This window comes from Pseudorca crassidens, chromosome 3, assembly GCF_039906515.1.
Source record: "Pseudorca crassidens isolate mPseCra1 chromosome 3, mPseCra1.hap1, whole genome shotgun sequence".
NCBI classification, from domain to species: Eukaryota; Metazoa; Chordata; class Mammalia; order Artiodactyla; family Delphinidae; genus Pseudorca; species Pseudorca crassidens.
The window spans coordinates 130,113,335-130,129,088 of NC_090298.1; the positions used below are offsets into that span (position 1 = coordinate 130,113,335).

At 41.9% G+C, this 15,754-nt stretch overlaps 1 protein-coding gene across 2 annotated transcripts in view; it reads left to right on the forward strand.

Moving 5' to 3' along the window:
* GALNT10 (polypeptide N-acetylgalactosaminyltransferase 10) overlaps positions 1-15,754 on the forward strand; it is a 225,921-nt gene that overhangs the window by 83,759 nt on the left and 126,408 nt on the right. Inside the window, exon 2 of one of the 2 annotated variants that reach the window (XM_067732357.1) lies at positions 11,442-11,528. The exons of the other annotated variant lie outside the window; for it this stretch is intronic. Within the exon in view, the coding sequence (XP_067588458.1) occupies positions 11,442-11,528 (87 nt within the window). The remainder of the gene's footprint in view (positions 1-11,441; positions 11,529-15,754) is intronic. 2 annotated transcript variants of the gene reach the window in all.

Below are 15,754 nucleotides of genomic sequence, written 5' to 3' on the forward strand. Positions count from 1 at the left end.
TTGTTGCTCACTCTGTGTCTTAAAAAAGAAGAGAGAGAGAGAGGAGAGAGAGCAAGTGGACTTGATTGGAGAAACAGTAGCCTGGACAAATGTTTAAATCCTGTAAATGAGGGCGGGGCTGTATGTAACGTAGATAGTACTTCGTGTGGGGTTAACGATGGAGTCATGGGTTTCTTTGGATAATTTTGCTACATTCAGGCTTTCCAAGTCCAAGGGCATGTATGGGTGTGTCTGTCTGTCTGTCTTGTGTCTATGTCTGTCTGGCGAGGAAGCTCAAGTTAATCCATCTATAAACTTTGCATTCTTTGAGCCCTGATATATTTCAGACACTGACCCCATAAGTGCCACATGTCCAGTCATCTGTGACTCCTTTAGGAAACTAAAACCCACACCAAGAGAGGGAAGGAAGAGTTGAAAGCCAGAGATGCAGGTAGGGTCCACGGCACATTCAGGTCAGCCGACAGAGCGTGTTCTTAGAAAACCAGCCCTCTGTGGGGTGAAGACAGAGAGACTGCCCCACCCACTCTGCCTCCTTCTCGTGTAATTTTTAAAAGCATGAGAAATGAAATGGGGACCTTCCCATCTGAGACAGCTATTTTCTCAGGTCTCACGCCTTTTTTTTCTTTTTCTTTTTTTTTTTGAATTTTTGAATTTTATTTCATTCATTTTTTTATACAGCAGGTTCTTATTAGTCATCCATTTTTTACACATCAGTGTATACATGTCAATCCTACTCTCCCAATTCATCCCACACCACCACCCCTGCCACTTTCCCCCCTTGGTGTCCAAACGTTTCTTCTCTACATCTGTGTCTCTGTTTCTGCCCTCCAAACTGGTTCATCTGTACTATTTTTCTAGGTTCCACATATATGTCACGCCTTCCTTTTGAATAGCCCGAATATACATCTTATAATTATGCCCTGCCTGGCAGCGTGTTTCTGCCTTCTGAGTGATAGCTGAAATTTCTTGGCAAGTGAATGCCGTCCACAGCCAGCCTCTCTTTTCCCACCCTGGTTCCCAGTGGCCCCTCTGTGGCCATCTTCCCATCCACACTGGCCTCCAGGGCTGCCTGCCCCACAGTACTTCAGTCATTTCATCAAGAAGGGTCTCCCAACCTCCTTGTTTATCCCAGGGGCACAGGGAGGGCTGAGCCCCACTCCAGAGGGAGCCATACCAATCTGATAAATGAAGGTAAATAGGGGCGTGATCGGCAGTGGCTTAAGCTCCAGATGGGTAACTAGGCAACAGCAAGGGTCTGCACCTCCACTGGCAAGTCAAGTGGGATCAGTTTCTTCACAGGTCCATGGACTTCTCTCATGCTCAGAGTCCACTTCAGGAGCCTTGAGAAGAAGCTAGGCTGTTGGATAACAGGGAGAGGGGAATTGCTGGTAGTCTGCCAGAGTTGCCGTGGGTGTTTTATCCCCTTCAGGAACATGATGTGGGCAGTGTATTGGGCAGACGTGATGTCAGAGGCCTCAGGGTCAAAGGCAACTCCCAGCTTTAGGAACTTGAAGAAGTCCCTCCTGAGCTTTGGGTTAGCCAGCTCCGTGTCCCTATCCCAGCTGCCACTTCCTAATTAGTTTCCTCATGTGTAAAATGGGATGACGATAATAGTGTCACCTTCCAGGCTTGTTGTGAAAATAAGACTTGTAAATTGCCTAGCATAGCCTGGCACATAGGAAGCCCAATAAACATTGGCCCTCTGGGTCTTCTCTAGGAGAGAAAGAGGCTCTGAGTGCTCTGTCTTCCAATACACTCTTTACTATCGGGAAGGAAATGGGCTCAGCTTGGAGATGAGTCCAGGATGGGAGGCAGATAGGAAAGGGGGCCACAGATGGGCATTGCCAGGGGAAACACTGAGGCACAGGAAGCAGACAGGAAGGTTGGGAAATGTGGGCGCCTGCCTGAGGGCCAGGAGACCAGTGGAGAGGTCCGCAGTGTACCCAGATAGGCAGTGAGGCTCTTGACAGAACTCTTGAGGCTGAGGATATGGAGATGTTGCCCCTTTTAGGACTTCGATTCAAGCCTGAGTTCCAGTCCAGTAGCCCCAACGGCTTGCTGAACATGCACTTTTTTAGGCTTGAACACTGGCCAGTTGAAAACGTGATTCTGGTTATTTCTCCATCATGTGAAACAAAGACCGTGGGGAAATAGTCACAAGAAAAAGACATGAAATTTTCCTGTTCAGTGAATGAGGGCAGAAGATGCATAATGTATGGTTTCAGAAGCTGCAGGTGGTTTAGGGAGAGAGTTTGCAATTTGGGGAAACATTTAATACTTTTGCAAGTTACAAAGGAACAGAGAAATGCCAGGAGCTTAATGTCCAGGATAGCCCTGGATGAATACTCTCAGACAAGCCAACCTCAGCGGCTCAGTTTCCTTATTAAAAATTCTGGAAGGGAGAGGGCAGACAGCAGAAGCAAGAAGAACTACAATCCTGCAGCCTGTGGAACAAAAACCACATTCACAGAAAGATAGAAAAGATGAAAAGGCAGAGGGCTATGTACCAGATGACGGAACAAGATAAAACCCCAGAAAAACAACTAAACAAAGTGGAGATAGGGAACTTCCAGAAAAAGAAGTCAGAATAATGATAGTGAAGATGATCCAGGACCTCGGAAAAAGAATGGAGGCAAAGATTGAGAAGATGCAAGAAATGTTTAACAAAGATCTAGAAGAACTAAAGAACAAACAGAGATGAACAACACAATAACTGAAATGAAAACTACACTAGAAGGAATCAATAGCAGAATAACTGAGGCAGAAGAACGGATAAGTGACCCGGAAGACAGAATGGTGGAATTCACTGCTGCGAACAGAGTAAAGAAAAAAGAATGAAAAGAAATGAAGACAGCCTAAGAGACCTCTGGGACAACATTAAATGCAACAACATTCGCATTATAGGGGTCCCAGAAGGAGAAGAGAGAAAGTACCTGAAAAAATATTTGAAGAGATTATAGTCGAAAACTTCCCTAACATGGGAAAGGAAATAGCCACCTAAGTCCAGGAACCACAGAGAGTCCCATACAGGATAAACCCAAGGAGAAATGCGCCGAGACACATAGTAATCAAATTGGCAAAAATTAAAGACAAAGAAGAATTATTGAAAGCAGCAAGGGAAAAATGACAAATAACATACAAGGGAACTCCCATAAGGTTAACAGCTGATTTCTCAGCAGAAACTCTATAAGCCAGAAGGGAGTGGCATGATATACTTAAAGTGATGAAAGGGAAGACCCTACAACCAAGATTACTCTACCCATCAAGGATCTCATTCAGATTCGATGGAGAAATCAAAAGCTTTACAGACAAGCAAAAGCTAAGAGAATTCAGCACCACCAAACCAGCTTTACAACAAATGCTAAAGGAACTTCTCTAAGTGGGAAACACAAGAGAAGAAAAGGACCTACAAAAACAAACCCAAAACAATTAAGAAAATGGTCATAGGAACGTACATATTGATAATTAGCTTAAATGTGAATGGATTAAATGCTCCAACCAAAAGACACAGGCTTGCTGAATGGATACAAACAAGACCCATATATATGATGTCTACAAGAGATCCACTTCAGGCCTACGGACATATTCAGACCTAAAGTGAGAGGATGGAAAAAGATATTCCATGCAAATGGAAACCAAAAGAAAGATGGAGTAGCAATACTCATATCAGATAAAAGAGACTTTAAAATAAAGAATGTTACAAGAGACAAGGAAGGACACTACATAATGATCAAGGGATCAATCCAAGGAGAAGATATAACAATTATAAATATATACGCACCCAACATAGGAGCACCTCAATACATAAGGCAACTGCTAACAGCTATAAAAGAGGAAATCGACAGTAACAAAATAATAGTGGGGGACCTTAACACCTCACTTGCACCAGTGGACAGATCATCCAAACAGATAATTGACAAGGATACACAAGCTATAAATGACACAATAGACCAGATAGATTTAATTGATATTTATAGGACATTCCATCCCAAAACAGCAGATTACACTTTCTTCTCAAGTGCGCACAGAACATTCTCCAGGATAGATCACATCTTGGGTCACAAATCAAGCCTCAGTAAATTTAAGAAAATTGAAGTCATACCAAGCATCTTTTCTGACCACAATGCTATGAGATTTGAAATCAGTTACAGGGAAAAAAACATAAAAAACACAAACACAAGGAGGCTGAACAACACATTACGAAATAACCAAGAGATCACTGAAGAAATCAAAGAGGAAATCAAAAAATACCTAGAGACAAATAACAATGAAAACATGACGATCCAAAACCTATGGGATGCAGCTAAAGCAGTTCTAAGAGGGAAGTTTATAGCTATACAGGCCTACCTGAAGAAACAAGAAAAATCTCAAATACACAATCTAACCTTACACCTAAAGGAACTAGAGAAAGAAGAATAAACAAAACCCAAAGTTAGGGCTTCCCTGGTGGCGCAGTGGTTGGGAGTCTGCCTGCCGATGCAGTGGACATGGGTTCATGCCCTGGTCTGGGAAGATCCCACGTGCCGCGGAGTGGCTAGTCCCATAAGCCATGGCCGCTGGGCCTGTGCGTCTGGAGCAATGGGAGAGGCCACAACAGTGAGAGGCCCGCGTACCATAAAAAAACAAAAACAAAACCCAAAGTTAGCAGAAGGAAAGAAATCATAAAGATTGGAGCAGAAATAAATGAAATAGAAACAAAGAAAACAATAGCAAAGATCAATAAAACTAAAAGCTGGTTCTTTGAGAAGATAAACAAAATTGATAAACCATTAGCCAGACTCATCAAGCAAAAGAGGGAGAGGACTCATATCAGTAAAATTAGAAATGAAAAAGAAGAAGTTACAACAGACACCGCAGAAATACAAAGCATCCTAAGAGACTACTACAAGCAACTCTATGCCAATAAAATGGGCAACCTGGAAGAAATGGACAAATTCTTAGAAAAGTATAACCTTCCAAGACTGAACCAAGAAGAAATAGAAAATATGAACAGACAAATCTCAACTAATGAAATTGGAACTCTGATTAAAAATCTTCCAACAAACAAAAATCCAGGACCAGATGGCTTCACAGGTGAATTCTATCAAACATTTAGAGAAGAGCTAAAATCCATCCTTCTCAAACTCTTCCAAAAAATTGCAGAGGAAGGAATACTCCCAAACTCACTCTATGAGGCCACCCTCACTCTGATGCCAAAACCAGACAAAGACACTACAAAACAAGAAAATTACAGACCAATATCACTGATGAATATAGATGCAAAAATCCTCAACAAAATACTAGCAAACAGAATCCAACAACACATTAAAAGGATCATACAGCGTGATCAAGTGGGATTTATCCCAGGGATGCAAGGATTCTTCAATATATGCAAATCAATCAGTGTGATAAACCATATTAACAAGTTAAAGAATAAAAACCATATGATCATCTCAATAGATGCAGAAAAAAGCTTTTGACAAAATTCAACACCCATTTATGATAAAAAAAACTCTCCAGAAAGTGGGCATAGAGGGAACCTACCTCAACATAATAAAGACCATATATGACAAACCCACAGCAAACATCATTCTCAATGGTGAAAAACTGAAAGCATTTCCTCTAAGATCAGGAGCAAGACAAGGATGTCCACTCTCGCCACTGTTATTCAACAGTTTTGGAAGTCCTAGCCATGGCAATCAGAGAAGAAAAAGAAATAAAAGGAATACAAATTGGAAAGAAGAAGTAAAACTGTCACTGTTTGCAGATGACATGATACTATACATAGAGAATCCTAAAGATGCCACCAGAAAACTACTAGAGCTAATCAATGAATTTGGTAAAGTAGCAGGATACAAAACTAATGCACAGAAATCTCTTGCATTCCTATACACTAATGATGAAAAATCTGAAAGAGAAATTAAGGAAACACTCCCATTTGCCATTGCAACAAAAAGAATAAAATACCTAGGAATAAACCTACCTAGGGAGACAAAAGACCTGTATGCAGAAAACTATAAGACACTGTTGAAAGAAATTAAAGATGATACCAACAGATGGAGAGATATACCATGTTCCTGGATTGGAAGAATCAATGTTGTGAAAATGACTGTACTACCCAAAGCAATCTACAGATTCAATGCAATCTCTATCAAATTATCAATGGCATTTTTTACATAACTAGAACAGAAAATCTTAAAATTTGTATGGAGACACAAAAGACCCTGAATAGCCAAAGCAGTCTAGAGGGAAATAAACGGAGCTGGAGAAATCTCTGACTTCAGATTATACTAGAAAGCTACAGTAATCAAGACAGTATGGTACTGGCAGAAAAACAGAAATATAGATCAGTAGAACAGGATAGAAAACCCAGAGGTAAACCCACACACCTATGATCAACTAATCTATAACAAAGGAGGCAAGGATATACAATGGAGAAAAGACAGTCTCTTCAATAAGTGGTGCTGGGAAAACTGGACAGCTACATGTAAAAGAATGAAATTAGAACACTCCCTAACACCATACACAAAAATAAACTTAAAATGGATTAGAGACCTAAATGTAAGACTGGACACTATAAAACTCTTAGAGGAAAACATAGGCAGAACACTCTTTGACATAAATCACAGCAAGATCTTTTCTGATCCACCTCCTAGAGTAATGGAAATGAAAACAAAAATAAACAAATGGGACCTAATAAAACTTCAAAGCTTCTGCAAAGCAAGGGAAACTACAGGCAAGCTGAAAAGACAACGCTCAGAATGGGAAAAAATATTTGGAAATGAATCAATGGGCAAAGGATTAATCTCCAAAATATATAAACAGCTCATGCAGCTCAATATTAAACAAACAACCCAATCAACAAATGGGCAGAAGACCTCAATAGACATGTCTCCAAAGAGGACATGCAGATGGCCAAGAAGCACATGAAAAGCTGCTCAACATCACTAATTATTAGAGAAATGCAAATCAAAACTACAATGTGGTATCACCTCACACCAGTTAGAATGGGCATCATCAGAATATCTACAAACAACAAATGCTGGAGAGGGTGTGGAGAAAAGGGAACCCTCTTGTACTGTTGGTGGGAATGTAAATTGATACAGCTACTATGGAGAACAGTATGGAGGTTCCTTAAAAAACTAAAAAGAGAATTACCCTATGACCCAGCAATCCCACTACTGGGCATAGACCCAGAGAAAACCATAATTGAAGAAGACACACACACACACACACACACACACACACACACACACACACAAAAGAAGACACATGCACCACAATGTTCATTGCTGTGCTATTTACAATAGCCAGGCCATGGAAGCAACCTAAATGCCCATCAACAGATGAACAGATAAAGAAGATGTGGTCCATATATACAATGGAATATTACTCAGCCATAAAAAGGAATGAAATTGGCTCATGTTTAGAGACGTGGATGAATCTATAGACTGTCATACAGAGTGAAGTAAGTCAGAAAGAGAAAAACAAATATCGTATATTAACGCATATATGTGGAACCTAGAAAAACGGTACAGATGAACCGGTTTGCAGGGCAGAAATAGAGACACCGATGTAGAGAACAAACGTATGGACACCAAGGGGGGAAAGCGGCGGTGGGGTGGGGATGGTGGTGGGATGAATTGGGTGATTGGGATTGACATGTATACACTGATGTGTAAAAAATGGATGACTAATAAGAACCTGCTGTATAAAAAAATATATAAAATTCAAAAAAAAATTCTGGAAGGAATACTCAGTAAATGATTAATAGTGCTATTCTCTAGGGAGTGGGTCTAGGGGTTGGAAGTGGGAAGAGATTTTTATTTTTCATTGTATACCCTTTTGAGTTTTTGAATCTTTCACCATGTGCCTTTATTATTTTTATAATTATGGGGTTTGTCTTTTAAAAATGCAACGAATTATAGGGTTTGTCTTTTAAAAATGCAGCGAAGGGTTGGCTTAGATCACTGGTTTTCAAACTTGTATTTTAGCAGTAGAACACTTGTCATATAATCTTACTTGGAAGCCTAATGAATGTAGGATGAAGAAGAAATCTAATCCCTTCTTGCCCAGGGTCCCCCGCCCCCAGCTCCTGTTTGCTGCATCTCTAAGGGATCCATTGAATGCAGTTTGGGAATAACAGATCTAAATGATTTCTCTCAGGCCCCTCCCACCTCCCCAATCCTATGCTTCCCTTCTGTTTAGCAAAGAAGCTGGGGCGTCCTAGCCCTGAGGTACAAGCTGCTGCCTCACTGCATAGCTGCTGATGCCCCCTACCCCTCTGGGGAGTCAGCACCTGGGAAGGCTGAGCTGTGCACCAGCTGAGTGTCGCTCAGACTCTGGGGAACAGCAAACAGGTCACCCTTAGATGGGTTGAAATGATAGAGAAATGTTAACAGGTGGATTTTGCAGCTCTTCTAGGTAAATCTGAACCTGGGGCTTTGATAGGCCAGATGCTAAGGGGACGGTGAAATGGTATGAGGTGGGAGAAGACTCATTCACCTTGTAAAAGTGTGGTTAGGAATGTAGACCCACTGCTTGTTTACACTATGATTTTGGCGAACTACTTGGCTTCTCTGAGTCTCTTGTTGAATCTGTAGAAAGGGGGAATACTTGTGCCTACTTTCTAGGACTGTCAAAAGGATTAAATGAGATCATAGGTCTAAGTGCCTGCCATAGTGCCGTGCACATGGTAGGTGTTCAATAAATGTTGGTAATTCTAATCATCATCATCACCAAGTTCCTAGACAAGTCAGAAAATGGCCTTGCTATCTCTTCCCTTATATTCTTAGTTAAATCTTTAACCTCTCAGGACCTCAGTTTCCTTACTTATAAATTAGAGGTGCTCAGGAATTGCAAGTTGGTGGCCCGCTGGACCAAATCTAGCGTGCAAACATATTTGTTTATCCAGATAGTATGTTAAAAACCAAGAAATAGTCTCCAGAAATTTGAATTTTCCAGACTCTTTTACAAACTGAGCATCTGTTTTCACTGACCATCACTTGGCAACTTTTCACCAGCCTCCATCCTCTGTATTATCTTACACCTGGCCACCCCTCTTCACCTGCAGGCAGTTGAGTTGGCAAAGCCTACACTAGAAGGTTTCAGGAATTCTGTGGCTCTGCCACTTTTTCATCCCATGACCCTGAGTATATCCCTTCATCTCTCTGGACCACCACATTACCATCTATAAAATGAGTGAGTTGAGCTTCCAGCCTTGGCTTTCTTTGAATGTTCTATTCAGTCCATAAACCTTTACCGAATTCCTGCTTTTTCCAGGAATTTTACCAGGCATTTGGGAGGATGTAGAAAAGAATAAGAATGGGTGTGGCCCAGAGATCTTTTACAGCCAGGCCTCCCCAAGTGTAGACTGCAGAATGGCGCCCGTACACAGTGGAATAAACACAGAAATTGAAGACAAGCATTTAGAAACTTTTATGGCAGTTGGACTTTGCCACGACAGCCAAGTGCGTGCTCAGTGGACGTGCTTTGTTGAATAGATATGGATCAGTTCACGTGTTGTCAAACTCGTGGTGAGTTACAGGCGCCAGCTGCGTACTCGTTCAAGCTACTATTGCTGCTCTACAAACCGCCCCAACCCTTAGTAGATTAAAACAACAACTGTTATTTATTTGCTCACAGATCTACAGTTTGAGCAGGGGTGGACAGCTCAGGTCACCTCTGCTCCACACAGTGCCTGCAGGGTGGCTGCACCGGGGCCCATGGGTCCACCTCCAGCATGGCTCACTCATAGAGCTGGCAGGCTGCTGCCTTGGTCACCTTTCCACGAGGATGCTTCTTCTGAGCAGCATGGCTGGGTTCCACTGGCCAGTGTCTTAAGGGAGCTGGATGGAAGTGCATGGCCTTGTTATGATCTAGTCTCAGAAGTCACATTGCTCGAAGGATTCACAAAGTTCTGCCCGACTTCAGAGGGAGGGGATCTAGATCCCATCTCATAATGCGCTTGTGGAAAGGTTCTAGAAGAACATGTGGGACATAAGGTTTTGTTGCAGCCACTTTTGGAAAATATAATCAGCCACTCTATATGGGGATGTATTTGTTTTCTGTTGCTGTGTAACAATGAACACAAACTTGTTTTATTAAAGCTTACTGTAGTAAAGCAATGCACCTTCTTTGGCTCAAAGTTTTATAGGTCATGACTCCAAGTTTACTCAACCGGGTTCTCTACTCAGGGTCTAACAAGGCTGAAATCAGGGTGTCGCCAGTCTGGGCTCTCGTCTGGAGGCTCTGGGGAAGTATCCACTGCCAGACTCGTTTGGCTTGTTGGCAGATTCACTTCCTTGTGGTTGTAGGTTGGGGTCCCCATTCCTTGCTGGCTGTCAGCCAGGGATTGCTCTCTGCTCCTAGAAACCACACACATGGCCCCTGGATCTTCAAATCCAGCAATGTCACATCAAATTCTTCTCACTCTTTGAGTCACTTTGACTTCTTGTACTGCCAGATGGAGAAAACTCTTCTTTTTTGTGTGGCTAGATTATGTCGAGCTGGATAATCTCCTTTTGCCACATAACATAATCAGTAGAGTAATATCTCATCACGTTCCCAGGTTCTACCCACACTCAAAGGGGAGGGGAGTGTAAGAGGATGAGGGTGATTGGAAGGCATTCTTAGAATCCTGCCTGCCACAGATGGTTTGGTTCGCGATGAATTGGAAATTAAAACGAAGCGGTTCTTCATCACAGATAGTTTGAAAGCACTGGTTTAGGACCCAGTAGAGAGGAATGACGTGTATGCAAATGGCTGTAATTTGAGACCTTAAGGGCTAACTTCCAAAGGGAGAAGGGTAGAGTGGGCACAGTGAGAGGTCACTGGGAGGGAAGATTGTGTAAGTGGAAGGGGGTAGAATTAGGGTTTCTTGAGGATGTGGTATTTGAACTGAGCGTTGTAAGACAGGTATAATTGGGATCTTTTAAAAATAAGGCAGGGTGGCAAGATTGCAAGTTATATTTCTGTTTGGTGCCTTGGATGCAAACACAGAACTGAACTGAATTTTCTGAATCCTCTCTAAAGTCATTTTATCGCTCTATGACCACAAACAATACTACATGACAAACGACCCTGAAGCTCAGGGGCTTCAGACAGCAATCACGTGTTATTGCGTACAGGTCTACAGGTCAGTTGGGCAGTTTCTGTGGTCCCGGCTGGGCTGTCTCACGCATCTCGGACCAGCCGTGGTGGGCTGGGTGGCTCTGCTGGCCTTGCTGGGCTCTCATATCTTCAGGGGTTGGCTGGCTGTCAGCTAGTCCGGTATAACCTCCGTTGTTCTTCACATGGTTCCTCTTCCACCTGCCCCTCCCCTCCTTCTAGCATGTACTAGCCTGGGCTTGTTCCCTTTGAGGAGACAGACGAACAAACACGAGGGTGGAAGAGTGCAGGTCTTAGAGGCTTGGGCTCAAAACTGGCACGCTGTCACTTCTGCCTCCTTCTTTTGTCCACAGCAAGTCACCAAGCCTGCCCAGATTCAGAAGCTGGGGAAACAGACTCCATCTCTCGGTGGGAGGAGCCAGAGGATCCCACTGCAAAGGGTATGGACACAGGGAGGGCTGGAGGATTGGGGCCACTCTTTTCAATCTGTCTATCAAGGCATCCTGAGAAATCTTACTAAATTCTCTAGACGAAAAGAACAAGAACCCCCTCCCGACTTCAACTCCATTGTTTCTCAAGCTAAGCAAAGGTTTTTGGAGAAATTTATGTGTGAGAAACCATCTGGAAAATGTACAGTGGTCCATTAACCAGTTTTAAGACGCCAGGTGTCTAAAACAGTCTGCAGTCTTCTGTGTGAGTAGAAGGCAAAAGAGGAAACATTCTGGGCAACCTGATCACCTTTGCTTCTGTGGTACTTTCACCAGCCCACATTATACTCATCCTTCAATGCCCAGCCCCAGTGCTCTCTGCAGAACTGTTCCCAGAACAATTATTTTGGGAGAATAATTCTTTTCCCAGGTTCCAGTAGCAATTTTTAGAATGAAATGGTGTCAAATTTGGCCTTTGATGTAGACAAAAAACATTTCTTTTATGTTACTTCCTGAAGCACCTAACCCAAGGCCAACAAATAGTAGTTGCACAATAAATGATCATTAGATGAATAGATGAATGAATGGTTAGATGAGTAAACAGATGGATGGCAGATGCTTCCGCACTTGACTGAAGCTTCCTTTTAGAAGAATCTGATACTATCATAAACTTTATTTCCTTCCCTCCAAATCAGTATGTCAACTTGAAATCTTTTGTAGTTGTTCCATGTCTATGTGCTTTAAAGAAAAACCCAGAAAACTGATTGCACAGGGGCGGAACCCTGTTGTGTTCTCCCACATAAACCCTGTCATTAGTAGCGTAGCATTGCAAACTAAGGTCCATGGGTTCCCGAGGATATTAATCATTCTCTAGCTGAAGGGGGTGGTGGTGGGAACTTCTCATCAGATAAATTTGTGAAATACTGGATTAAACAGTGAGGCAGCTTTCCTTTTTGTGAGACTTCACGGAGCCTTTAATATGTTAATATACATCTAATGTATCTCCAAGAGAGCATTAGAATATGTAAGGTTTGAAAATTGGAAGGATTACTTTTTGTGGGTGAGGCAGGGCAGGGGTGCAGAGAGGAGGGAAGTATAACTTTTTTTATTGTGGTAATACATAACATAATATTTATCATTTTAACCGTTCAGAAGGGTACAATTCAGGGGCATTAAGTAGATTCACAGCACTGTGTAACCATTACAACTACGCCCAAAACTTTGTCATCATCCCCAACAATGACTCCATTTACACAATAACTCCCCCTTCCCACCCCCCACCATTACCTCTCTTCTGCTTTCTGTCTCTGTGAGTTTGCCTATTCTAGGTCTCTCTGTTGACTAAAACAAAACAAAAAAAAAACCACAACGTGAGAGTTGTGAGTTAAGTTTTATCTGGGGTAAAATAAGGACTATATAGCCTGGGAGATAGCATTTCAGGTTGCTCCGAGAAACTGCTCCAAAGAGGTTGGCGGGGTGGGGGTGGGGGGAGTCAGTATATATGTGATTTGGGTGAAGGGGGTACATGCAATCAAGCACACACGTTTGCAGAAGGTAGCGCTGGTCACGGGGAGCAGATGTCTCCATTAATTATTTTAGTGCTATTCTAGATACAAGGAGATGCAAGAATTAGGCTCGTAAAGTCTTCTCCTGAAAATATCTACCTGAAGACCCATTCTGCCATTTTTTCCCAGAGCACCAAGTGCCTCACTCCTGATCTCCACCCTGAACCGCCTTCAGGGTGTGTTGGAGGTCAGTGGCTGCAGTGGCTGGGGACTTCATCTTTGTAGAGGCAGATGGCAAGTGCCAATTTTTAGTTGGCACCTCATATAAGTGGAATCATATGTGTCCTTCTATGTCTGGCTTATTTCACTCAGCATAATATTTTTGATGTCCCTCCTTGTTGTAGCATATTTCAAAATGTTATTCTTTTTCTGGCTGAATAATAACTATTCCATTGTATGTATGTGCCGCATTTTGTTTAATCCTTTTATCTGTTGAGGGACACGAGTTATTTCTACCTTTTGACTGTTATGAACAGTGCTGTTGTGAATGTTGGCATAACAAATATCTGTTTGAGTCCCTACTTTCAGTTCTTTCGGATACATACCTAGGAGTGGTATTGCTAGGTCATATGATACTTCTACGTTTAAACTTTTGAGAAATCACAAAACTCTTCCACAGGGGCTGCACCATTTTACATTTCCACTAGCAATGCATGAGCGTTCCAGTTTCTTTGCCAACACTTGTTATTTTCCATTTTTTAAATTATGGCTGTCCTGGTAGGTGTAAAGTGATATCTCCTTGTGGTTTTGACTTGCGTTTCCCTAATAACTAATGATGTTGAGCTGTAAGAGTCCTTTATGCATTCTGAATATAAGTCCTTTATCAAATGCCTGTTTTGCAAATATATTCTCCCAGCCCATGGCTGGCCCTTTGAAGAACAAAGGCTTTTAATGGCAATGGATTCCAACCTACCCATATTTTACACTTTTTGTGTACTATTTGAGAAACCTTTGCCTAACCTTAGGTCACTAAAATTTGCTCACATATTTTCTTCTACAAATATTATAGTTTGGCTCTTACGTTTAGGTCTGTTACCCATTTTGAGTTAATTATTGTGTATGCTGTGAGGTGTAAGGGTTGAGGTTTATTTTTTGGCACGTGATACCTAATTTTTTGACACCATTTGTTGATAAGAGCATCCTTTCCCCATTGCATTTCCTTAGCACCTTTGCTCATAATCAGCTGATTATATACCTGGACTCTCCACCCCATTCCCATTGATCACATGTCTTCCCTTGCTCTAGTTGCACACTCTCTTGGTCACCGTAGCCCTTGAGCAGGCCTTGCAATTAGGACGTATTAAGTTCTCCAACTTCGTTCCTCTTTTTCTAAATTGTTTTGGCATATTCTTCTAGATCCCTTGCATGTTAGTTTTACAAAGATTGCATTGAGTCTCTAGATCAATTTTGAGAAGATTGACATCTTAACGATATCAGGTCTTCTGATCCATAAACATGATATATGTCTCTGTTTATTTAGATCCTTGATTTCTCTCAGCAGTGTTTTGTAGTTTTCAGTGGCTAGGTCTTGCATAGTTTCGTTAAATTTATCCCTTCAGTATTTAGAATTTTTGATGCCATTGTAAATGATATTTTTATTTCCATTTCCAACATTTCGTTGCTGATATTTAGAAATACAATTGATTTTCATGTGACCACTTTGTATCCTGTGACATTGCTGAACTCACTAGTTCTACTAGTGCTTTTGTAGATTCCTTAGGATTTTTTAATGTAGATAATCATGTCATGGACAGACATTGTTTGACATCCATTCTGCAGTCAAAAAATGGGACCTAGAAAGACAGGAGACCTGTCTGCTGCTGACTGTTCATAAATGCAGAGACAGGAGTTTGAAACCTGGATCTTCTGGATCCTCCTTCAGGGTCCTCTCCACCACACCCAAGTTGCTTCTCAGGATTTCAGGCCTCAAGAAAAGAAGCCTGTATCAGCTAAGATTAGATTTGAATGGCTTAAACACAAAAGAAGTTTATTTTTCTCTCACTTAAAAGTCTGGAGGTTTGCATCCCAGGGCTGGTATGACAGTTCTGCTTCATAAAATCCTCAGGAACCTAGGCTTCTTCCCACAAGTAGCTTCACCATCCCTAGGCCATGGACCTCCATCTCGTGATCCAATATGGTGGCATTTGCATTCTAGACAGCAAGATAGAAGGAGTAAAGAAGGAAACGGTGCACACCAGTGATGTCTTCAGGTAGGTTCCGTGGACTGCCACACAACACCTGCACCCACATCTCTTTGGATAGAACCCAGTTGGGCCACACCTAGCTGCAAGGATGTCTGGGAAATATCATCTTTATTCTGAAAAGTCATATTACCAGCTGAAATTTCTGTTACTGTGGAAGAAAAAGAGAACAGCTGCTGGGGGATAAACAGCAATGTCTGCCACAACCTAAAGGGTAGGAATCCAGAAAGGAAACAACTTGAAAATTGTTGACGAAAAATTAATCAGTCGATCTAAGAAAGAATTGGAAAATTTTTTTCGAGCCAGATTTGAGGATTATAACCAGGAAGAGCATCTCAGAAAGCTCTGAGAACTGTTCTGCCAGTTAGAAATCAAGGCACAGTTATATAACTTTTCTGAGACAGAGGGCTGTGTATCAAATGTATTATTGACAGTTTACATAATCTAGATCTAAGCGTCATCCTGGTGGGTT